This window comes from Pseudochaenichthys georgianus, chromosome 13 (genome assembly GCF_902827115.2).
Source record: "Pseudochaenichthys georgianus chromosome 13, fPseGeo1.2, whole genome shotgun sequence".
NCBI lineage: Eukaryota > Metazoa > Chordata > Actinopteri > Perciformes > Channichthyidae > Pseudochaenichthys > Pseudochaenichthys georgianus.
The window spans coordinates 9,013,435-9,040,030 of record NC_047515.1 but is presented as its reverse complement, the minus strand read 5'-3'; the positions used below and the strand labels follow the sequence as shown (position 1 = coordinate 9,040,030).

The window sequence follows — 26,596 nt, the reverse complement described above, 5'->3', positions numbered from 1 at the left end:
GAAGAAGAAGAAGAAGAAGAAGAAGAAATGACGATTACTGAATGATCAACTTTTTTGTTTCAAAGGAAACTCAAAAGGACACCTTTAAACACATCTGCTCACAAAGATTCATCTCGTTTAATATTATCCTGGATAGTCATTCAAAGGCTGACCTATTGATTTTATTCAGGTGCTTCCTGCTGCCCAACGAAAAACATTAATGATTGCTTTCCTTGGCAAGATGAGGAATCAATACATTATATAATTCAAAAGACATGTATTAAGCACTTCACAAAACTGCTTATCAGCCGCGCTTGATTAAAGCTAATTAGCATCTTATAGTAATACTCGTGAAGTAAACAGTGTAAAGTGAGGCAGTTGGTAGTGAAATTAATCTAATCCGATGTTAGGCTAAAAGGATTCCTCACCCTCCCCTTTTGTCTGTATAAAACCATTTGACTACAGTGTAGGCATGTAGGCTCAAACCACTGATTTTGGAAGATGGCAGTTACCTATACTTAAGTGAACATAGAAGCCCTCCACTGAACCACAGGCACAACCATCTGAACAGCAACACTCTGAACAACCACTAAAACATGACCCCACAGGTTTCACAACCACCTGTGTTACTCAAGCGGAGAGCTGACCCTGACCCACTTTGGAACATGTGCCAATATGGGACAGGTACACTTTGTAAAGTACAGTGATAAGGGAGCTGTTCCTGCAACACAATCAGTGTTTTTATGGAACAGAGGTGTGAGCACCTGTGGTTATCTAACTGATGGATTGGAAAACAACTGGTGATTTGGAGGGATTTGAGAATTCTCAAGCTGCCCTGATTTTAAACTAGTTATTTGTATAAACGCAGTGAGCTTCTGTTAACATCTATGTCAAATGTTGTGAGTTCCCCATTCTGAAGCTCAAATGTTATGAAAGCAGATTTGGTAACGGAGCAGAATCAGGTTGTATGCCAAGAAGGTTTTACACATACAAGGATTTTACTTTGGCTTATAATGGTACATAAACACAGTAAGAGGAAGTTGTACAAAAAAAGGGTTGCATTGAACATAAATGTGCAAAATGTACAGATGATGTTTAGGAGAACTTGTGTTGTGTCATTGTACATCAATTATGACGATTTGACAGAAAACTGTTTAACTCAAAGTCTACTAACTAGATCACGACAAGGCTAGAAATGGATGCAGCTAAAAGCTCTAGAAGAAATCTAGTAAATGGAACTTGACTTTAGATTTTCTGGAAACTCTTAACCCAAATTCAATTAACTGGCAGTTATGTGTTGTCCAGATGGCGTCTTTTCTTTAAACTACAAGTACAAACAATCCTTGAACAGCAAGTATTTACTTTAAGTTATTTCTTTCTTTTTAGTAACTTCTCTTTTATTCTGTGTCAAATCTGTCCAATGAACTGCATGTGTTTGAGAAGTAGGTACTCACTCACTTATTTCTAATCTTGTTGACTATCAGGATTGACCAGAAAGTCTGACCTTCATTAGTAACCATCACATCGGGGATACACACTGTGCTGACTCCAGAATAAAGAAGGAACCCTTTGTGCAAAACTGTAGTGGTTCCCACACGCACATCCCCCACATAGAAAAATGAAGACATACAAATCCTCCCTCATAGACACACACACACACAAACAGTCTTTAACATCCCCCCATGATCCAGAGTTGTTCCATAGACAGATAATAACTGCACAATCGCGTGCACTCATTCCCACACCTACACTCAGGATAGATGCCGTCACATGGCTTTTCCTCCTCTGCATTATTTTGTTTTGATGAATAATAATAATAATCTGTGTGTGTGTCAGACAGATTAGTGTGATGCTTACCTTGCAGATAGTCGGCGAGATCACCGCCATTACAGTACTGTGTGGGGAGAGGAAACAATCAACATCAGCAAATTCAGGCTCAGCAATGTCAAGTTGTGAACCATAATTATGGTATTAGGCATGCAAATATGTTTCGGCGTGTATATGAGTAACAATGTTTGTTCAAATCCTAGCCCAGATAATGGCAGGATCATTAATGAATCTGCTGACAGACTGGAGCTTTATCTGGGCTGACAACCTCTGCTTGGTTCTCAAGAGGGACAGACGGATAAGGTTGGTGTGGAAATTGTAAATAAAGTTAACTGCTGACTGAGGGATGAGCAATAGGGTAGAGCGGTGCAGGGTTGACGTATTTTTGTAGGGCGACTCAGAAGTTAGCATTGCATCTTTTGCCAACAGACATTTATGATACTTAACATGTTCGGTTCAGATAAATAATTGCCACATACCATAACATAACTTTTTGAAGCGGAAATCCTATCGCTAGAAGTAAAAAGCTAATGCTAGGCTATGAAATAACGATATCACGGTAGCATGGCTGGGCATCACTACCGCTAAGCTAATGCCGTGATGACATTAAGTAATTTATTCAGTCACTTTTAGGAAACCGCCATTTTGATGACACATAGCAGCTTCAGAGATTCACTAGTTGGGTGTTGACTGTTTACTCAGAAATGTTAGGTCCTGAAACAAAATCTCCTAAATTTGTGTTAAACACAGATCATATTTCAGGCATCTAACCCCAAACAAGTTAAAAGAAATACTGACTTTGAGACAAGGGAATCAGAGGTGGTAAAATGCTAACTCATTCCTGCACTACTCATATACAAGCAAGACTGGATTATGTTATATTTTACTTCCATTGCATAGGAATCCTCAGTGGGACCCTGATTGCTTCACCCATTCTTGCTTCTCAAGTGAACTTCATGAACAGATGGTTGACATAATAGGAACATAAAGCCCACCAAGGGCTTTAGTGCTTCTGCGCATATGTTCTCTGAATTCTATTGGAGGGAAAGCCAGAATCCTTAACAAATATACAACCTTGTTAAAGTGTTGATGGTGGTGGTGGAGAGCACTTTCTAAATGTGCACTCGACTATGAGCCTTAGGTGTTCATTCAATTATGCTTTACATCACCCAGTCCCTGGGAGACCACCACTTAATAAAGGCTGTTAACACACTGTTGGAAAATGACACCAGGCAATAAATACGTTTTGCTAGTGTTATTACTGGCTTCTACTTAATTACTTTCATATGTTCACTTACTTTTATACTGCTGTTACTTTTCTTTTTAACATTTGCTGTGCACTCGTTTCAATTTAATGTGTAACACCGTCTAGCCTCTTTATTTCATACGTCTACTCTTGTGTTTATCTGCACTGTCCCCTTTATTGTAACAATGTACATTTCTCCGCTTTGGGACAGAGACAACATTTCTGACTCCTGATGCTGAAATCTGGTGACAGCTACAGCTTATTTACATTATTTTTAAACTCATCAAACCATTCAGTTAGCCCTTGGTTCTTGTACAGAAGCATATTCATTCTTTATTTTATGAATTGTCAGGTGTCCTTGGGTGCTTTGAAAGGCGCCTCTAAATAGAATGAATTATTATTACTACTACTACTGGTATGTTTCTATTATTCTGGGTTTCATTTTATTTTCCACCTCTGGCAGAAAGTGTAAAGATATTAAACAAGCTGTGAAAGTGTGGTCTGAAACAACATCGTACTTTAAAAGACTAGGAGATGAAAAAGTAAACACTGAATGATCCACTAAAAGCAACATAATAAAACCTTTCTCCCTTTGTCAAGCTTGCAAAAAAAGCTCTTAACTCCCTGATTGTAGCCTCTGATAAGGTTTAATCTAATGTAGTTTTTGCTGATCTAATTGCGGAGTAATACGTCTTTGGTTGACGTCACCTTCGAATTGAGGGTTCAGTTGAGGCTTAGCAAAGCTTTACCCTTTAATGGTAAGAATGTATAGAGCTTCAGACCAGAGGGAGCTATGCAGTTAGCCATCGATCAAGTGGTCATTCTGTTTGGATCGCTTACAGTTTACATAGAAGTTAACCGAGCTTTTTCATCAGTATTGATTTAACCAGGCTGAAGTCCATGCCTAGAACTGCAGAAAGGGTATGGCTACAAGAATACTCTGGAAAGCATTTAATAGCTGTAATAAAAAGTTATTTTTCTATAATAACTGACTTGACTTTCTTCTGTCAGCTTTAAAAACAACATATTAAACACTGTTTTCTATAAATGAATGTAACCTCTTGGTATGACTGCTGATCCAAACACGCTATAATTCCTAAGGATTATTGATGGAGTATACTCTAAAGCTGTGTGAACATAGATGAAAACAAGACTTGAAGCAAAGGCATTCAGGGAATGGGATTCCTAGAAAGCAGAGGGGTGTGTTTTCAGAGAGTAACTTGAGGTTTGTTTTCTCCCCTGCAGCCAGCAGAGTTGCAACAACCAGGGAAAGTTGGGGAGCATGCAGAGGCTGTCAGCCAGCTCGGAGAGACTGTATAGAAACAATATGAAGAAAAACAAGAGAGGAAGGAAATGACAGGGAGGGGGGCGTCAGCATGCCAAAAAAAGAACAAATGCTGACAGCCAGACTGTGGGGTAAACAGTTACATCATTTATCATTTCATTTTTTGTTAAGAAATATGTATGAAAATATACGCCTTGTACTGAGTTCTGGATGAAAATTGTCCACAGATATTAAATAAAAATGTTTTGTTGGGTAAAATACAATATTTTAAGCTAAATTAAGAAGATATCTGAATTAGAGGTGTCTAAATAATACATTGTGAAGCCAATTTCTTTAAAAAAAAAAACTCAACATGATATGGGACAAATGTATCTCCAACAGTAAATATTCTATGCAAATAGCTGTTGTGCTTCTGGTTAATGGGTACATTCAGACTTTCAACCTCGATATTTGCAATGTTAAAGGAAACTTATAAATGATTTGTCTTTAATTAACTTTTTCATTAAAAAAAAATCTCATCATACTGTAGCATTGAAGATTAACCAACTACTTTCTAGAGTAAAAAAAAGTATGGTTTTTCCCAACACAAGTGACAACACAGGAGAGGATATGAGCTCTGAATCATCAGAAGAGCAGACAGTCACGTTTCTAAACTTACCTCCATGACCAGGAAAACAGCGTTGGGCGTTTCCTGGAAAAGAAGAGACACAGAATCAGTTACAGAAACTGACTACCACTGCAAGATCAACATGCTGTCAACAGCGCAACACACATACACTTTTTGACTTCTGAAAAACCTATTAAATACTTATGACTCATTAAAGTTGTAAAGAAATCGCACAAACTGGCAAGACAAACATGTTGGAACTTGTTTTAGTTTCAGAAGGAGGTCAACAGATACGTCGGAAAATCCAATTAAAATTAATCCAAATGTGAACATAATTGTAGCATTTTTTAAATCACTTCGACAACAAACCTTCAATTCAAGGATTCCACAAGTTGTAGCCTAAGCTTAACACTAACCCTAACCCTAGGTACTCAGGTTCCAAAACAACAACATTTAGATTGTTCTTGATAGAAGTCACATTGGAGAAAGGTTTCTGCTAAAGAGTTGTTAGGCCTTAAACTTTTTGTCGATTATCAGAAAATTAATCAGTGAACATTACGAAGAACTAGGGATGCTCCGATCGATCGTCCGCCGAACGATATCGGCCGATAATCACTGCGGATCGATTGGGGCTCTCTAAAAATGCCAATCGCGAGAGCCGATCGGCATGACGTAAAATGATGACGTAAAATACTTGACACTGTTCTCTGTGTGCGACAAAACAAGCTCGCCAAAATGGCTTCACCAGTCTGGCAGTATTTTAAGGTGACCGAAAAAGACAATAAAATGGCGGTAAGCAACGTGTGTGAAGCAGAAATCCTGCACCTCCGCCCGCTGTGACGGACCGGTGAGCGGAGCAAAACACACACTAAGAGTTAGACCAAACACACTTAGCAATTTTATCTACCTCTGGAACAAGCTAAACTAGTTATAAATATATTTATTCTTCACTGTCGGGTCACTCAGTCATTACTGGATCAGTGAGCTGCATGAGACGATACTGACAGGCTGTCAGGAGAGAGGAAAAGAGAGCGCTTCCGCTCATTTCTCCCGTGTTATTATCCAAAGTTAATGTAAACTTGAATAATGTACTTCCTTTGAATGTAATAATTATGTTGGTTGTTGTTTGTGGAAGTGCCAGTGAATGAGCCCCATTAACTGAGTTTTAAACATCACTTTAAATGGAAAATCCCCATAGGCCCCGCCCACTCGATCGGATCGGCGATCGGTATCGGCCGATACTGATTCCGGCTGATTAAATGAAATAGAATAACATTTAACTGAATATTGTTGAGATTTGGACCAGATAATGAGGAATTTGAACCATCCTCCTTACAAATCATGTTTATTTTTTCCAATTTTAACTATAAAAAAAGAGAGAAGAACAGTCGATATTGAAAAAAAAAATCATTACACTCTTGTTTAATACCCAGTCAAACACCATATTTAAAAATGTTTTAACCAAGCCAATGAAGATACAGCAGAATAAAACCATCTTACTGTGTAATTTTAAAACGTATATTATTGGTATTCATATTAAACAATGTAACTTGCTCATAACAGATGCATGATTATATTGAGCAGTAGAAATGAATATGCTTAGCTTAGTGATGTAATCGCATCGAAATGAACATATAACGAGGGCCTACAACATAACAGCATAGGCTCAGATAAATCTTTATAGATCCCCAGTGGAGAAATTCAGCAATAGTAAAAAAATTATTGAAAAAGTGTTAAAAACAATAATAAAATGTACACATGTCAGATAAAGAAATAGACGGTATCCAAGAGCCGAGTTATGCTGAGTCATCTGCTAAATGCTAGTGATGACTCGTTTTCAATGAAGAACTTTGTTACACAATCACACACAATTAGCCAACGTCAGAGAAAAATGAAAACAACACAATGTGGACACTGTGTACTTCTAAGAAAAGCTGTCGCCTGGAGACATTTCATTCAGTGTGTGTATTGTCACTTTCCTGCTGTTGTTGCCTCCGCCTGGCTTGTTTGCCGTGAAGTGATATGCATTTCAAGAGGCAGGTGGTGACAGCAGCACATAAGGCAGCCTTTGTTTGTGAAGCCTTGGAGGAAGTAGCAGCTCGCAGTTATGAAAGTGATGACCGTTTTAACTGTTTACCCAAACTAATGTTTTCTAGAAATTACTGTTGAAATAAAAGTTGTTGAACTTTGGACGTTCTAGCGTTATCGGATGAGGGCTGCGCTCCAAAATATTCCCTTCCAGTGCAAAATATTCCAAAACAACTGTGATATAAATAGTTCCTCTTTCATCATACGTCTGTCACACTCGTGTTAGATGCTGTTTCACAACACACACAATCTGCCGGCACTGGCCAGAAGGATGAAAGGATTTTATTATCCTGAGATATGACAACTGATAACAAGAAACACACAAAAACACTCCGGACTGCCAGGAGTCAATGTGAGCCAAATCAGCAGCGTTCAGTTCCAGCGTCACACTCCAGCTCCAGTGGTTATGTAACAAAGTGGGGGATGAGATATGACCAAACTGGAGCAGGTGGAAGTGGAGAGTAGCGTGTTATTACTGGGGATGGGGAAGTTAAGCATTTGCAGTGAGCCAGTGTATTTTTGTCACGCAAGCGACGAGAGTAATCTGGGGTATTCTGGGTAAACTGGTGTCAATTAAGAGTTAAGTATTTGCTTTGACAGAAGAACACGGAGTGACGGATGACTGTCAGTGAGCAGGACAGAACAGTCATTATGAGCCGAGGACATAATGATCATCGCTTGTTGGTGTTCAGTGGGGCTCAACCTTCAGTGCAAAGGGGAGTATGTTTATTATTTTATAGGTGTATGATGGGGTATTACACATATGTGCTGATGTGACCACATACAGTACACACACAAAACACTTTGCATAAAAAGGAACAGCACATCCTATGATAGTCCACTGTGCCAAGATAGTCAAATGCTGAGTACTGTTCAGAGCGGTGCGGGAATAAGCAGGAAATAAGTTACCATTTTAGCACTTCTGCGCTCCCTCATCTCAAAGTTAAATGTTTTTTGGAAAGAGTTTTTGGTTAGATGCCTGAAACAAGGTCTATACAAGCCTAACTTTTGCAATTTTACAACATAAAAAAATAAGTTTTTTTTTTAGGCCAGACCCGGAAGTTAGCAAAGCAAGGGATCCCACGACGAAAAATAAATGGGATTTCCCAATTGGATTTCGTTATATCAAAGAAAATAAGCTTTGTGGCCAACACATATTCATGATACTTAACAGGTCTTATTCAGAAGGATAATATCAACATATTAACACCAATTTGTGATTTTTTTTTAAGCGGAATTAATAATGCAATTAGTAGAAATATAAAAGCTAACTTAATGCTTTAAACCAACTACATCGTGGTCGCGTGGCCGTGCATCACCACTGCCAAGCTAAAGGCGGACTTGTGTTGGCGTGATGTCGTAAGTAGTTTCATTAAAGGTGACATGTCATGCTTTTCCGGTTATTGTCCGTCCCCTTGTGTGTTATGAAGGTTTTTATGCATGTAAACGGTCTGCAGAGTCAAAACCCTCAAAGTACACCATGTAGGGAGTAAAACTCTAAAACAGAAAATACCTCCCCAAAACGCCTCGTTGGAGATACGTCACTGCCCATTTGATTCTTCCGGGTACATCATGATGTCATGTCGTCCCCGGAACGAAATGGACCAATCCGTGGAGCCGTTACGTTACGTCCGCGGAGCCGTTACGTTAAGCCCCCGCTGATTGGTCCAAATTGACCAATCCACGGACTTCCTCACACACTCAGTGCAGGCAGCTCTGCTGATTTCTCCTCCCTGGCTGCAGGCTGATAACAGACAGTTGGGATCGCGGCGAAATTCTCTCTGCAGACCCATTCTCACAGCGTTTATCAACCTTTTTCTTACTCAATATCAAGCCACACTTATTGTTTTTACTTCGGCTGTGACTTTGTGTGTGCTCAGGGTGAGTTTGGCTGTGTTTCGCTGTGTATCGCTAAACAAGGAAATCACACCTCCACGGAGCTTAGCGCGATTCACAACGTCCCGACTGGTCCCGACCAATCAGAGCACACTGGGCTCACAGGGAGGGGGGGGCAAGAGCTGCAACGAGCCGTTTAGTGGAGAGAGTGAATACACATACTTTACAGAGATGCTGTATGCGAAACCAATGTGAGTTTGGAAAATTGCACAGTATAAATCTATTCTAGTAGACCACAACAATGGAATTATGATCAGTGGAAATGGCCATGTGACCTTTAAGTCACTTTTTAGCATCCTCTGTTTTTATGACAGTGGAGTTTTTACTGCCGTATATTATTTGCCGTGCAAATCTTGTTCAATTATTTCAGGCTTCTTACCCCAAACACGTTGAAAATACAGTTCACTTTGAGACAAGAGAACCAGAAGGAGTAAAATGCCAAGTCTTTTCTAGTTTATAGGATTCATTACTTCACCACTCTACACCCCAATTGTGAATGTCTGTAGCTTTTACTTGTCATAAAAACAAGAAGCAGCTAAAGGGGACTACTAATGGCGCATTTCCACTGCAGGACCTAGCACGGCTTAGTACGGTATAGTTAGGCCTTGGTAGGCCAGGCTTAATGCGTTTCCATTACAGTTTAGTAGCTGGGGCAGTAACTATAGTAACGCAGTGTAGGCGGAGCCATGACGTCATCTTCAATGCGAACCACAAAACCAACATCAGCAGTTAGCTGTTAGCACTCAGAGCTCACAGCTCCTCATATCTGTTCAGAAACTAGACAAAAGTTAAACGAGTACAAACCACAGACTGTCTGTGTCATGGCGAATACAGTCGCTGCTTTATTTATGTCTGTATAGGCCGTTGTTGTGAGTGTGGACGGTCGGAGCATATACAACGTTAGCTTAGCTGATCTCCATTCAGAAAACACGCATTTTGGCATCCCTGTTTCCCCCTCAACCCAGGCACGCAACCTCGGGGTTATATTCGATCCCACCCTCTCCCTTGACTCCCACATCCGCCAAGTTGTCAAAATCTCATTTTTCCATCTCCGCAACATTGCCAAAATCCGTCCCTATCTCACCCGCCCCACAGCTGAGCGACTCATTCACGCCTTCATCTCCTCCCGCCTCGACTACTGTAACTCCCTCCTATACGGCATCAGCTCCACCTCCCTCAGTAGACTCCAGCGTGTTCAGAACGCAGCCGCCAGACTTCTCACCCACACTAAATCATGGCACCATATCACCCCGGTCCTCAAAGAACTACACTGGCTTCCCGTTACTCACCGCATCAATTACAAACTCCTGGTCCTTACCTATAAAGCCCTCCACCATCTGGCCCCCCCGTACCTCACTGACCTTCTCATCCCCTACCATCCTCCCCGGACCCTCAGATCCACCTCGGCCGGCCTGCTTTCCACCCCCACTGCCAATCTCCGGAGCTTTGGAGACAGAGCCTTCTCTGTGGCCGCCCCAAAACTCTGGAACTCCCTCCCCCAAGACCTCCGTGAGTCCGAGTCCCTTACTCTGTTCCAGTCCCGCCTCAAAACCCATCTTTTCACCTCTCTCTATCCGTAAAAACACCCCCCCACTAATTTTCGACCTCCTCCTGACTGCCACTGTGTTTTGTTTTGTCGTTTTTGTTGTTTTTTCTTAGTCTGTTGTCTACCTTCCCCAGTCTATCTACCCCCCCCCCCCCTCATATTGTAAAGCGTCTTTGGGTATTATAAAAGCGCTATATAAATCCAATTTATTATTATTATTATTATTTTAAAAAGGTTTTTCGCCTGCCGTCTGTCTGCAGACTTGTCAAAGCATTCATTCATGGTTTTTACTAACCGGCATCAATATGTTGTTACTTCGGCATTATTTTGAAACGCGTATTACAATTAAATCACGGTAAAATATGTTCATTTTGTTGTAGTTGTAGCCCCGTTGCCAGCGATTCTCTCTGACCATTCAGCAGTCGAGAGTGTTTACATCACTAGTTTAGCATATTCAGCCCGGTTGTTGTCACGGTAAGAACCTCGATTTTTTGAGGGCCAGAATAAAGGTGAAAAAGTAGCCCTGAGCCGGAACTACCCCTAGTGCAAAAGCAAAAAAAACGTGCTGGGTTTGGCACGGCACGCTTAAACCGTGCTGCAGTGGAAATGCGCCATAAATATCATTACGCCAAACACAAGTACTCCTTTAGCTTCTGGCATAGCAATTACGCTTAGATTATTAGCAAAATTTTGTTACAGGTAGTGCTGCGTACCGGTACGCCGAATCGGTACTGGACTTGTAAAAAGTTTCGGTTCAAGTCCGGTTAAAACCGGAACGTCGGGAACCGGTACTTGGACTCGCAAAAAAACTAGCACTTACGTATATTCTGGTGTCTGTGGTTATTTAAACATTCCCTGATAAATGTTATTCAGCGTCAATAAATGAGTGCTAATCCCAGTGTGCTCAGTGTACAACATCACATGTCATTTCACCTTTGATTCACGGTTTGAAAACGTAGCATTTCGCCACATGCTAATGCTAACCGGAAGTGAATACTTTTCAGAATAAAAGTATTAAGTCAATAGTGTGAACTTCCGGTTTTTTCAGAATAAAACCGATTTAAATTAAATAGTGTATTTAATAAAAATGAAGCCATATCAACATTGATTTTCATTTCTAACAGTATGTATGTACATCACTATGTGTGTAGTATACTGTATAATGTACACATGTAGAGTTGTAGAAAAGACATGGTGTACAGACAGTACAGTACACTCTGACTGTACAGTCACTACAGTGTAGCCTATACTGTATAGTAGGTGTGTAACAGTGTAATGCGTATAGTCTACTCTACACTCTACCTTTCAGCAACGTTTTAGGGATTTAGGCTCAGTCAGCTCAGGGACTGTTTGGTTACTTTAATTTGGTAAATGAAATAAATGTTTGAACTTTGTAGTAGTTCACTGTAGTTGCTGTCATAAGTCATTTGTAGACTAAGTGGCAAAAAGTTATTTTTTTACATTTGTACTTTGTGGAGAAATGTAGACACAAGTTGGAAGTAGCACAATAAACCTGACGAGTTTGAATTTGAGTTGATTATGAGTTTATTTTCAATTGATAATTAGCTCACAATAAGTTCACCTTAGTTACTCACACAACTTGACACAAGCCATGGGTTCAGGTCCGGATTTATAAGTCCGGACCTGAACCTGAACCTCTGGACTTGAGTCCGGACCTGAACCTGAATGTGAGTCCAGGTACGCAGCACTAGTTACAGGGTATATGCAGGAATCCTGAAGTCAAATTGAATACCTTTTAAGACCTTTTTTAAGACCCTTTCCATACATTTTAAGACCTCATCGCAATTTCGAGTTCTAACCGGTTACATTGGCGACACACTTTACCTCACATTTACTATAGTGATTGTAAGATAGCACAACTAAACAGAGTGCAGACAGACTACTGAAGCCTCCTCTCCACATGAACTTCAACCTCTCTGTGAAGGTCAGGTTTAATGCAGTATGCTGCTTTGTTGCTTCTGTACTCTGTGCTCTTTCATTCCAGTACAACTCCAGTATTAGAAACCAGTATTTGACCAATAAACAAAACTTTGAACTATTAAATATATTAAACTTTGGTGAGCTTCAGCGGGGTAATGCCATATAGGAGCTCCCTCACAAATACCCAGGGGTTAAATTGGGCTGGGGCTGTCCGGGGCTAAGCCCGGCACATAGGACGATGCTCTGACGTCATCACCCTCACACATTTGTCATATGTTTACAAAAAACGATATGTTAAGACTTTTCTCGTTCTAAATATAGACTATATTTAGGGTCGATATGTGTTGACCTTACTTTAAAATAGCAGATCTCTGTGACCGGATATAGTTTGGCTTAGACCCCGGCCCCACGAGGACGCATACAGTAAAACGCATACGCAAACGCAAAAAAGTCTTCCGTTCACACGCATTCGATTCATTAACGTGTCCGTTCACACTAGACCGCTGGAAATGCTGGAAACGCTCTAGTACATATGCCAGGCCTGTAAGTGGCGCTGCTGCCGCCACAAAATACACCAAAAGCAGCGAAGAAGACCCCGGAGCATGGTTGTCATGGTTGCCCTTCTGTTTATTCTCCGCGGTGGACGGCGTGTTCTCCTGCTGTATATCTCTCAGGTAGTCCACCAGCAGATAAACCCCCCCCACAGAGCAAGGCAACGAAACTTAAAATAAGAAGCAGCATTGTATGGCACGCTATGCATGGTGCCACCTTGAGGGGGTTTCCCGACATGTTGTTTCAGTAAATTAAAGGGTGTTTCATGTTGTCGTTGCTGTGGACCTTCTTAATACCTTGGAAAATGCCGTTTAATACTTTTTAATAGCCTTAATTTTCGCTAAATTGATTTATCAACTTTTAATACTTTTTAAGACCCCGCGGACACCCTGTGTTAATATGTGAAGACTACCCTGCTGAACAAAACAACCTAAAAAAATATGTCCCATCATACTTAATGTACCACTCTATTCATACTTGCCAACCTTGAGACCTCAGAAATCGGGAGCATTTCAAAACCACCGCGGGGGGGGGGTAGTGGGTGGCCGGAGCTGTATTAGATTAACATTAACATGCTTATTGTAGTGGTAAGTGCACTGCCTTGCGGCCTGTAGCACCATCCTTGATGGAGCATATGTGTGGGCTGGACAGGAAAGGAGTGAGCAGAGGGTAGAGTTGTCGATTCTTGTTCTGTTTTATGTGACTATCTGCCTCACCCTCTCAGACTTTCAGTTGTGCACGCTACTAAAGAGACGCGCTACCATGGAAACCAAACAATGGTGTAGCTGTATTAAAGTCCAGTGGAAACAGTCCTGAGTAAATCTGATTTTGTCAGAAATCGGGAGAAATATGACCCCGGGAGGAAACCGGGAGAGGGCAGTGAAATCGGGAGTCTCCCGCGAAAATCGGAAGGGTTGGCAAGTATGACTCTATTCCAAAGTTCTTAAGGCCTAGGCCAAGAAAGGATTTATGGTCTTGAAGGGAAATCTGTTATGCAACCAAGACATGTAGCCTACTAGTGATCATGTGAGTGTGTTTGCTAATGCACATGTGCTGATCATATGTGCTACAACCTGAGTTCAACAAAGTGAGATGACTGAGAGTGTGTTTGTGTGTGCCTCAGTGAGCAGTAACAGTGTTTTTTCTCTCTGAGCTCCTGTCCCGGCCTGTTACATGACTGGAAAGCAAAGCTGTGTTAAGGAATGTGGAGCAAGCAGGGAAAGGGAGGGTTATTCGTAATGCAGATTTTCTAGGAAAACTCAGTGAACTCCCAAAAATACACACACACACACACACACACACACACACACACACACACACACACACACACACACACACACACACACACACACACACACACACACACACACACACACACACACACACACACACACACACACACACACACACACACACACACACACACACACACACACACACACACACACACACACACACACACACACACACACACACACACACACACACACACACACACACACACACACACACACACACACACACACACACACACACACACACACACACACACACACACACACACACACACACACACACACACACACACACACACACACACACACACACACACAGGGGGGGGCCCTCTGCAGACCAGAACACAATGTTCCTTGGGTAAAACATCAGCTTTTGTGAAGATTGGCTCACAAACCAATCACTTGAGAAACAAACCTCTACCCCCCCTGCTTCCTTTAGTTACCGTTACACCACCCTTTACTCACAGCAATTTGCACAGAATGTTTTTGTTTGTGTCAACGAAAGAGCACAAAAAGAAATAGGTTGGCTTCTTGAAATATACACCTTCTTTGATGAAGTTATTTTGATCTTATGTAGACACAAACCCAAATAATAAATATTACCACTTACTGTATCTATGTATAGGCAAGGCAAGTTTATCTATATAGCACTTTTTGACGCAGGGTAATTCAAAGTGCTTTACAAAAAAAAAATGAAAGACATTAAGCATTAAAAAAGAAAAGCTAATAAAATAAACATTAAGGAAAAATACATGGATAAAAGTTACAGTGCAGTCTAAAATATGAATAGTTCAATTAAACATTACAAGAAAAAGTACATGGATAAAAGTTACAGTGCAGTTTAAGATATGAATAGTTCAATTAAAAGCAGCGACAAAAAGAAAAGTCTTCAGCCTGGATTTAAAAGTAGTAAGAGTTGCAGCGGACCTGCAGGTTTCTGGGAGTTTGTTCCAGATATTTGGAGCATAATAACTGTATAGGTAGATTTTAACCCTTAAATATATTTTGTATCCTTGGAGTTAAAGTTATTTGACAGGCTGTGTCAATGTGTAAAATGGATGTAATAACAGTGTAATTATGGTGTTATATGGGTGTAATATTGGAGTAACATCTGTGTAATATGGGTCTAATAACAGTGTAATACGCTGTAAAATACGCTGTAAAACTGTAAGTTATATTCTTGTTTAAATAGACTTCTCGGTTTCATTTATTCTACTCTGTATAATTGTTCTGTAGTTATTGTAGGTAAAACTGCGCTTTTGAAAGATTTTAAATCTCAGATCTGCTCAACTGAACCTGTTACACAGGTCTCAGTGGGTCACGCGTCTCAACCCTGCATTACAATAGGCAGGGACACTCTGCTGTCGCCCATCAGCTGTAGAGAGTTAACTAATTAGAGGGGGGTGGCCCCACAGCTGTGAGAAATCAGCAATCAGGCATCCATTTTAGGTAGCTCTTTCCTGGAGAGTCAGCTTCAGCATCAGACGAAGACTGACAAAGACATCGGAGTCCTACGGGAGTCACGCGGGTGGCAAAGAGGAGGCAAATCCTACTCTGATTGAGCTAAGTATCGCTGGTGTTTTATTTTATTGTATTTAGCTTTCTAGCCCCTCATGCTATAATCATGTGTATTTTCTCCATTCCTGTTCATGTGTCTTCTCGCAATTATCACTGGCCCTGTGTATCTCGTAATCGATATAACCGGCCTGCTCTCGTCTATCCCACATGCTCCACTGAGATCCAACATCTAGTTTCAGGGGGCCTGTGGAACTGCCAGTCAGCTGTTCCTAAGGCTGACTTCATCTCTGGCTACGCCTCCCTGCAGACCCTGGATTTCCTTGCTCTCACTGAGACCTGGATCACTCCATCCAACACATCCACCCCAGCAGCTCTCTCCACAGCATATTCCTTCTCCCATACACCCAGACCCACTGGCAGAGGAGGTGGCACTGGTCTCTTGCTCTCTCCCAAATGGAGCTTTTCCCTCTTCAAGCTACCTAACTTCACTCCTTCCACCTTTTGAATTCCATGCCGTCACAGTAACCCATCCTATACAACTAACCATTGTTGTTCTCTACCGTCCACCAGGCGCCTTGGGGGACTTCTTGGAGGAATTAGATAATCTCCTCTCACACATCCCTGAAACTGGCCCTCCCGCTGTACTTCTCGGAGACTTCAACCTCCAGACAGGGAAGATAGACGAACTAACATCTCTGTTAACCACCTTTGCCTTCTCACTGTCTCCATCCCCACCAACTCATAAAGCTGGCAATGTCCTTGATCTCATATTCTCAAGGAACTGCACTACTTCTAACCTCTCTGTAAACCCGCTCCACACATCCGATAACTTCTTCATTTCATTCTCTCTACCCCTTTCCAAACATAAACTAATCTCTTCTCATCCTACACCTGTCCGCCGTAACCTTCGTTCCCTCTCCCCCTCTACCTTTGCCTCATCGGTGCTCTCAGCCCTCCCTTCCTCTGACTCGTTCCAACTTCTGCCTCCAAACTCTGCTGCAGAAACTCTCCTCTCTACTCTCTCATCCTCTCTGGACTCTCTCTGTCCTCTCACATCTCGGCAGGCTCGTCAGTCCCCTCCTGCTCCCTGGCTAAATGACGCACTGCGTGCTAATAGAACCGTCCTTAGGGCAGCAGAGCGGAAACGGTGGAAATCCAAACAACATGACGACCTCCTAACATATCAGGCTCTCCTCTCCTCTTTCTCTGCTTCGATCTCAGGCAAAAAGCACTTTCTTTCAAGATAAGTTCCAATCTTCCTATTCCAATCCCAAAAACTATTTTCCATCTTCTCCACCCTCTTGGACCCTCCCCCCTCCCCCCTCCTCCCTTCTGTCAAGCGACTTTGTTAACCACTTTGAAAAAAAGGTTGATGATATTCGCTCTTCTTTTTCTGACTCACCTTTACCCACTGCTGGGTCACCAGACCCTCCTTTCACCCACACACTGACCTCCTTTTCCCCCTCTCTCTCCAAGTGAGGTTCTTACCATTACTCATTACTCATTACCTCTGCCCGTCCTACCACTTGTCCTCTGGACCCTATCCCTTCAAACCTCCTTCAGACTATCGCTCCTGATATTCTACCGTTTCTCACCCATTTCATCAACACTTCTCTAACTTCTGGTCACTTTCCAAACAGTCTCAAGGAGGCAAGAGTAAACCCTCTCCTAAAGAAACCCACTCTCAACCCGTCTGATGTTATAAACTACAGGCCTGTCTCTCTCCTCCCGTTCCTGTCTAAAACACTTGAACGCGCTGTCTTTAAACAACTCTCCTGTTATCTCCATCAGAACAACCTTCTGGATCCGCACCAGTCTGGTTTCAAGGCAGGCCACTCAACAGAAACTGCCCTCCTTGCTGTCTCTGAGGAACTGCACATGGCTAAAGCAGCCTCCCTCTCCTCTGTCATCATCCTGTTGGACCTGTCTGCTGCATTCGACACGGTGAACCATCAGATCCTTCTTCGCACTCTCCAAAAACTTGGAGTTTCAGGCTCTGCACTTTCCCTCCTCACCTCATACCTCAAAGACCGTACCTACAGGGTAACTTGGAGAGGGTCCGAGTCTGACCCTTGTCAATTAACTACAGGGGTCCCTCAGGGCTCTGGTCTTGGTCCCCTCCTCTTCTCCTTGTACACAAACTCGCTCGGATCAGTCATTAGCCCGCACGGTTTTTCATACCACTGCTACGCTGACGACACCCAATTAATTCTGTCCTTTCCCCCTTCAGAGACCCAGGTCTCTGGCGGACATCTCTCAGTGGATGTCCGCTCATCACCTCAAGCTCAACCTTGACAAGACTGAACTACTTTTCTTTCCGGGAAAAGATTGTCCCACTCTTGACCTAACAATCAACATCGGCACCTCTGTTGTTTCCCCGACTGAGGCTGCGGCCACACAAGGACGAAAACGGCTAAACGCATAGGATTAACGCAAACGCAATCACAAACAAGCTTCCGTCCACACGCAATAGTTATCCGGATAGTGTCTGTCCACACGAGACCGCTCCGTTTAACTCCAACCGCTGGAGAAGCTGCAGTACATATGCAGGAGCCTGTACGTGGCGCTGTAACTTCCTCCACAAAAGCAGCGAAGAAGCATGGTTGTCATGGTTGCCCTTCTGTTTATTCTCCGCGGTGGGGGCCGAGGGAACCGGGCAGCGTTTTTCGCCAGTCAACGTGTATTAAAGTTCTTTAATATCTTCCGGACAAAATTATAAAAGTGCCGGTCAAAGGTCTTCTTTGTTATTTATTGAGCTTTAAAACAAATGAATAACGACTCTATATATTGTAATAATAAAATACACAGAGACTCTCTTTTTCCTCCTTCTCTTCGGACAGCGTCAGTGTCTGTCTCATGCAGCAGCTGATCCAGTAATGAGTGACCCGGCCGACAGTAAAAAAATAAACCTATTTATAACTAGTTTAGGTAGTTTGAGAGGTAATTAAAATAGCTAAGGGTGATGATCTGACTTGAAGTGTGTGTTTTGCTGCAGCGGGAGGAGCTGCAGGTGAGCAGAGCTGCGTGTCTCCGTCCTGTCAGATTAGACTTCACTCGCGTTTAGGTCCATATCGAGAGAAAGATAAATAATCTGAATTCAGGGTGCAGTTTACTTTGACGCGGGGGTGAGCAGCAGAGGTGGGGAGAGGCGGGGCTATTGCCTCATCATTATTGCTGTGTAGATGTTGCACAAACAACTGTAGCATGGTCAATAGCGTCCGGAGCACGATAGCAACTCTGCGATCCGCCATTGTTGTTGTTGTTGGTGGCGAAACACTTCAGCAATGGCGCGGGGTAAGCGGAGGTGAGCAGAATAGGTGGGGCTATTGCGCAATCACTATCAGTGATCTGAAAATGTTCGGATAGGGCATACACACGGAGCCGTTTGACCCCCCAGAGAGTTGCGTATGCCTTTCTATCCAACTTGTTATCGTTTAGTGACCGAATTCGTCCTCGTGTGGCCGCAGCCTCAGACTGCAAGGAATCTGGGTGTGATCCTAGATAACAACCTGTCCTTCACTGCAAACATCGCTGCTACAACCCGCTGCTGCAGATACACGCTTTACAACATCAGGAGAATATGTCCCCAGCTGACCCAGAAAACAACGTAGATTCTGGTCCAGGCTCTCGTCATCTCACGCCTAGACTACTGCAACTCCCTCCTGGCTGGTCTACCTGCATGTGCCATCCGACCTCTGCAGCTCATCCAGAATGCAGCGGCTCGTCTGGTCTTCAACCTTCCAAAATGTTCCCACACCACTCCGCTCCTCCGCTCACTTCACTGGCTTCCGGTAACTGCTAGAATCCACTTCAAGACAATGGTACTTGCATACCATGCTGCGAATGGATCTGGCCCTTCTTGCATCCAGGACATGGTTAAACTGTACATCCCAGCGCGTGCACTACACTCTGCATCAGCCAAACGACTCGCTGCACCCTCGCTGCGAGGGGGACCCAAGTTCCCATCAGCAAAAACACGTGGGTTTGCTATCCTGGCTCCAAAATGGTGGAATGAGCTCCCCATTGACATCAGGACAGCAGAAAGCTTACACATCTTCCGGCGCAGACTGAAAACTCCACTTCGAGCGATAGAATTACTAACAAAGCACTTATATACTAATAAAGGACGGGCTTATCTAAAGCCAGTTGAGTAGCACTTGAAATGTTTGGCTCTATGAAACCTGATGTACTTATATGATTCTGTTTTCTTCAAGGTTGTGTCTTCCTGGTCGAATGTACTTATTGTAAGTCGCTTTGGATAAAAGCGTCAGCTAAATGTAATGTAATATGGGTGTAACAATTGCGTCATACGGGTGTAATAATTGTGAAAAAATATTTGTTATGGGTGTAATGTAGAAAATGGCAATCAATTGTTTAAAAAAGGTTTTTGATTGCTCATTTATGGATTAAATAATTAAAGGTTATGTTCAGTAGGCCATCCGTTATGATGTAACCGTATAAAGAGTCCCGTACATGGGTTGCCAGCTCTAACCAATGAACTAGAAAGTGGCCCTGTAAAGGCAAAATGTTGCACTGTTCTGCAGTGAGGAGGGGTAATTCAAATGCTGGCCACCTCAGTTGAATCCTTAGTAAATTATTTCCCTTTTTTGTGGAGCTTTGTTATGCTTGCACAGTGTACAGCATGAGGAGAAAGAAAGAGCTTGACATGGGCAACCTTACAATTATCCCATCTACATGTACCTCACACTGCTGCAGCTTGCTTAACGTTAACCTCTCCATGAAGGAGCTCAGCCGTGTGCTTCAGACTGTCATTAAAGGAAGCAAACAAGCAGAACTCCTCAAAACTACAGCGAACAAGGACCTGCAGTCTGACTCCCACTCTCCAGCCCTGCAGACTTTTGTTAACACAAGGCTATTCTGAGAGGCAGGTAGCTGGCACTTCTTTACCCATTGAGGCAGCTGCTGATTCACAGTCTTAGGTCAACTGCATTTATAAAAGCTGGTGGAGGCCAGTTCCTTTTTACAATGTGAAATTTCAAACATTTAAAGGTTTTAATGCTTTATCCTACTGGTTATATCTTTGGATTAAACAAACCGCTTATGCTCATTGTTCTCTTTTTCAGCCAAATATTACTAACTTTATACTCATTGACCCTAGATACACTGAACATATTCAGCACTAAGTCCTGAGAATGAAGTGTGTTTTTTGTTTGTGCATTCAGCAAAGAACACATGTGTGGAGTACTCACTTATTCTATTAATTATATCTTGTGTATTCTAAAGATACTCTATAGATATACATCTCCCAGTCCCTACTGATATGTATATATTTACTGGTTTGTGCAATGCCTTGTTAACCCAATGTCGCTGTTACAAAATATTTTCCCAATTTGTAATCATTAAAGTATATCTAATCTAATCTGAGGTAGTAGGGTGTTAACACATTGTTTCACAATGTAATGTCGATTAAACAAACACCTCCATTGTGAAACCAAATCAAACATAGAAAAATGGGGATGAGGGGAGTAAATCTGTTTTAATTCAATTCACAGAACAACACAATGCAGTCTAGTCCAGTGGTTCCCAACCTTTTTTCCCAAGAGCCCCCCCAAATGACTCCTGTTGGAAGTTGCAGCGGTAATTAAAGTTTAAAAGTCTCAAAAATGCTACAACTACTGTCACAAACTGGATGAATTATGTATTTTGTTAAAGGAGGATGAAAGCGTAATTAAGGAGCACTATTGGAGTGACTTTGATGGTTATTGGACTCAGGATTAATTCATTTGGATTCCCGCTGTATGAAGAAATTAAAGGACGGCGCAGGTGGAAACAATTCACAAAGGCATTAAACTGTGTAAAACACATGTTCAAATTAAGCCGGATTTTGCCGATGTGTTTATGTGAATTCAAAAGTCGTAAATAATCTACAACATGGAAGAGAATGATCTGATATCAGATCAGATCTGTCAAATGACAAATAATCCAACTGAAACCGGCATGGACAATGACTGTTTTAAAAATGCGCTTATCCAGAAAAGCCTGGTTTGGACACTTTACGGGCAGAAGAAACATTTCTATTAAATAAATAATTATAAATATATTTTATTGTAATGTAGAGACGAGGCTCTTAGTGACAATCATGTATTGCTTTACAATTATATGTGTAAAAAAAAAAAAAACAAGTCTAAATATGATATTTGGCCTCAAATCATCTGAGGCCTGGCGCCCCCCCCCTACGATCTTTGGCGCCCCCCAGGTTGGGAACCACTGGTCTAGTCTATACGTGCTCGGACACACAGGCAACAGCAGTGGGTTTAGGGTCAACATTTAAAAGTAAGATTGAGTTAAGGTACAACAATACAACATCTGAAAAATGGCTGACCCCGGTTTAATGTTTGTAAACCCGACTATAAAGCTTCTACATAAAACATTACCAGCCTATTATGACTAATATATCTTACATTATTTCAAAACTCCACTGCTTGTTTGGGTTGAACTTCTCCTCCTGCATATTGCCATCTGTCAAATGTTTGCTACCATCCTGTTAGCTACACCTGATGCTACAGCCGAGCTAGCAGCTGTGTGAGTTTGTGCGAGGACAGAGGTGCTTTGTGGCAAAGGCTAACATCAGAATGCTAACAAGCTCACAATGACAATGCTAACTTACATCTGCCTAGAGGCCATCTTGTGTTTGCTTAATAGCAATTAACACAAAAAGGAGAGATAAGGTTAATGACGATGTTATTCAATTGACAGCTATTTGGTATAAAAGGTCAAGCAAGACAATTATTATATTACAATTCTCACCCAGCGAATGCGCTTGACATATTACATTACATCCTCTGGGGAACATGCATATCTGCACCAAATTCAATGACAGTCCATCCACTATTTGCTATTTTCAAAAGTTAAAAAGACACCAGAGCCTGTTTTGTATATTGTTACTATGCAAGGACAAGTACTTGAAGTGGTTACCTGTTATAAATACCTTTGTATCTGGCTTGATGATTGTCTTACTTTTAAACTTCATGTCAATAACCTTCTTAAAAAGCTGAGGGTTAGACTAGGTTTATTTTTCAGAAACAAGTCCTGTTTCTCACTTGAGGCCAGGAAAAGGCTAGTCACTTTTTACCTGTGCTGGACTATGGTGATTTGTTGTATATGAATGCACCTGCCTATTGCCTGAACAAGTTAGATGCCGCCTATCACAGCGCACTGAGATTTGTCACAAATTGTAAAGCACTTACACATCACTGTACCCTGTATACCAAGGCAGGTTTGCCATCACTTACTGTACGGAGGCTTAGTCATTGGTACACGTTTATTTATAAAGCTTTGTTGGGTAAACTCCCGTATTATATCTGCTCTCTGATAACACAGAGTTGCAAGCAGCTATTGTCTGAGATCGCATGATGTAGTCTTGTTAGATGTGCCAAGAGCAAGGACTGTCTTAGGTAAGACAGCTTTTATGTGCGCAGCTCCACTTGCTTGGAACAATCTTCAGCAAGAATTGAAACTGAGCAATCTCATTCCTCTGCATGTTTTTAAAGCTAGGCTTAATGGAATGCTTGTTGATACTATGGGCACTTGTAAATGTCTGTAACTATGTATCCTGTAAATATAATGTATGATGTCCTTTATTGTTTTATGTTTCATGTGGAACCTATATGCTGCAGGTCTCCCTTGAAAAAGAGATCTATGATCTCAATGGGACCAATCTGATTAAATAAAGGTTTGAAATGAAATGAAACTAGTTGAGGGGATAATTCACATAAACGCAAAAGTAAACCTTATTGTGGAGCTTGAGGTAATTCAGGAGAACACCATGGTTAACAGTATTTATCCTCAAATTAAAGGATTGAGCCATATTGCAAAAACGACCAACACTACAACAACAGACATTGCCAATATACTAGAGGAGCTAAAAATGTATTGTATGTGTTAATGCATCCATCATGGACCAAGACATATCTTAGGTAGGGTTTTATTCTCAATCATCATAGGCAAAAAAGGAAATTAAGGCACGAAGAGACATGTTTGAGACATTCTTACTGCCCACAAAGTAATAAAGTCTTGCTTTTTAACAAGGTTCCACTATTCTGAAACTAAGCATTTCTTCCTCTAGTCTCCAAACTGCACGTAATATCTAGCTTGAACTCCATTTCCTGGTCCTTCTGTGTGTCAGTACCTGCAGTCCTGAACCAGGTGAATTACTGCATAAGCAGCGTGACTCTTTTCAAAAAGGTCAAACACTCTGACCGTCATCCCCTTTCATGGTCTTCTGTTGACTCAGACCCCATTTACACGCAAACGCATACGAAATGCAAACGAACCGAATAAGATCAAAAAAGTATTCCGTTCACACGAGACCGCTCGAAAGCGCTGGAGACGCTGTAGTACATATGCCGGGCCTGTAAGTGGTGCTGTACTCCCGCCACAAAATAGACCAAAAGCAGCGAAGAAGACCCCCGAGCATGGTTGCCCTTCTGTTCATGCCACGCAGTGGATTTAGCAACATGTAGTTCATGTAATTCTCCATGTCCACTTGTTGCTGATGGTTGTGGTAGAGGAGCTGTAGATTTTGCACTAACATCTGTAGCATGGTCAGTAGCAGTAGCTATAGCTACTGACAGTAGCTACCAGAGGTGTGGACTCGAGTCACATGACTTGGACTCCAGTCAGACTCGAGTCACCAATTTGATGACTTTGGACTCGATAAAATCACAAAACACTTGCGACTCGACTTGGACTTGAACACCAATGACTCGGGACTTGACTTGGACTTGAGTCTTCTGACTTGAGGTGACTTGATAATTTAATTCAGAGGTCTCCAACACGCCGATCGCGAGATGCCGCTAGAAGAGCAGACTCCCGTCGAGGAGAGCAGAATCTTAAGCTGCTGCATCTCTTGCTGTGAATCCATGCAGGCAAGGGCGGGACTTTATTTAGCTGAGCCACCATGCAGCCAAGAGAGAGAGAGAGAGAGAGAGAGAGGGACCGGTGCTAGCGGGGACCGTGATGTTAGCATCTGGTTAGCTAGCTGCACTAACGGACATAAGGAGCTGTTTCCACAACAAGTTGGAGAAGAGTCCTCCCCTGTCAGACTGACCCCCAGTTTCCACTGGGTCCGTCTGCGCCGCGCTGCGCTGCGTCACGGCTGCGCTGCGTCACGGCTGCGCCGCGGTTTTGGTCCGACCTCCTCTAGCGCCATAACCCACCGGACGCGTCCCAGAAGCGTTTCAGAAGCGTAGCGTCGTGCGTGCAGGCTCGCAGTTTTGTTATTGATTCAGGCATCCTGGACATTTGTACTTCTACAAGAAAGTAAATAGGCTACGTAGTTAAATGTTTTATTTTTGTGTCTGTTTAAATTGTGTTTATTGTTGTTATACATTTCCTATTTTGTTGTGTTGTAGTCTACAGACACAGTTAATAATAATTGTAATAGTCCACTACCATGATGAAAACCTCGTCGTCCATTGTGCGTATCGTAGTGGAGGTGTTGTGATGAAGGAGGGGGGTCTGCTAAATTAGTATATGTGGGGGATGGGCCTGGCCCGGATGCTCACCTTTCCACTTCCTGCGAGGGGGGGCTGCCTGCCTGCCCGACCTTACGTTACGGCTGCGCCGCGGCAAAAATAGGATTCATCCTAATTTTAGAGAAGCGCTGCGCCGAGCCGCTTCTGGGACGCGTCTGAGCCGTAACGCGGAGAGTGTGGTGGAATAGCACCCATTGACTAGAGTGGCCGCGATCCTTATGACCGCCGCGGCGCAGCCGTAACGCGGCGCAGACGGACCCGGTGGAAACTGGGGGTGAGGGGCTCACGTGAGCTAAAGGACTCTCTGAGTGTTTAGAACGGTTTTGTCACATATTATTCAAAAGATTATTTCCGCGGCACACCTTCATATGATCATTATAGTTATACAAACAATAAGAGAATAAATGAAAAACAGGTATGAAATACTATGGCAGTAAAACAAGAATACAGTTTAAAAGGAGAGTGGTTTGTAAAATATCCATAAAGAAAAAGAAAATCTGTTTACAGTTCTGTTTCATCTGGGTGCTGAGAGAGGTATCCATAGATCTCTTCATGTTGCTCTCAAAGTGCCCCAGATTGGAGCTTTCAACTTCAATATTTAAAAAAAAAATCTTCCCGGGGGAGCATCCCCCCGGACCCCCTAAAGGAGATGAAGACCTAGAGGAGGTGAGGACCTAGAGGAGGTGAGGACCCCCCTAGAGGAGGTGAGGTCCGCCCCCCACTCATAAAAAATAGCACTTTACCCCTGCCTATATGCCGTGAGCTGATTATGGAGCCTTCATTGTAACAGTAATTCAGATGCAATTAGCCTATATAAAAAAGGCCTCAAATTGGAAGCACTGTCTGAGCCGTCTTTTTCACTCAATTCTGCAATAAGTAGATCTCACCTTTCACCTAGGCCGACGTCGGTGATCTTGGGCTTAAAAAGATTGGTGACCACTGATCTATAGTGTCCTAATGTCTTGGGCCATTCATTTCCTTACTGCAATTATCTCTAAAGACAATCTTATTTGAGCCAGACATAGCTTTCCTGCATGCTTACTAAATAAATACCTAAATGAACATTTTCTTTAAGGTTATCGTTTCCTTTTTTTTTCAAAAGGAACAGACGGTTGTTTTTTTCGAATATGAAAATCATGAACCAATTCTTAAAATCACAGTTATGTACGTATATACAGTATCATCACTGATGGAACTATTGTACTTTATTCTGCCTGCTGAGTAATGATTGGACTCCTCAGCCGTCTGCCTCAGAGTTTATTACATCAGGGGGACTGATGGAGGAATAAGGAGACGGATAGAGGAGTAAGAGGGTGAAT

At 42.3% G+C, this 26,596-nt stretch overlaps 1 protein-coding gene across 1 annotated transcript in view; it reads right to left on the bottom strand.

Moving 5' to 3' along the window:
• ulk2 (unc-51 like autophagy activating kinase 2) overlaps positions 1–26,596 on the bottom strand; it is a 56,111-nt gene that overhangs the window by 20,576 nt on the left and 8,939 nt on the right. The window contains exons 4-6 of the mRNA XM_034097705.2: positions 4,996–5,028; positions 1,837–1,873; positions 627–700 (exon numbers count right to left, since the gene is read on the bottom strand). Of these exons, the coding sequence (XP_033953596.1) occupies positions 627–700; positions 1,837–1,873; positions 4,996–5,028 (144 nt within the window). The remainder of the gene's footprint in view (positions 1–626; positions 701–1,836; positions 1,874–4,995; positions 5,029–26,596) is intronic.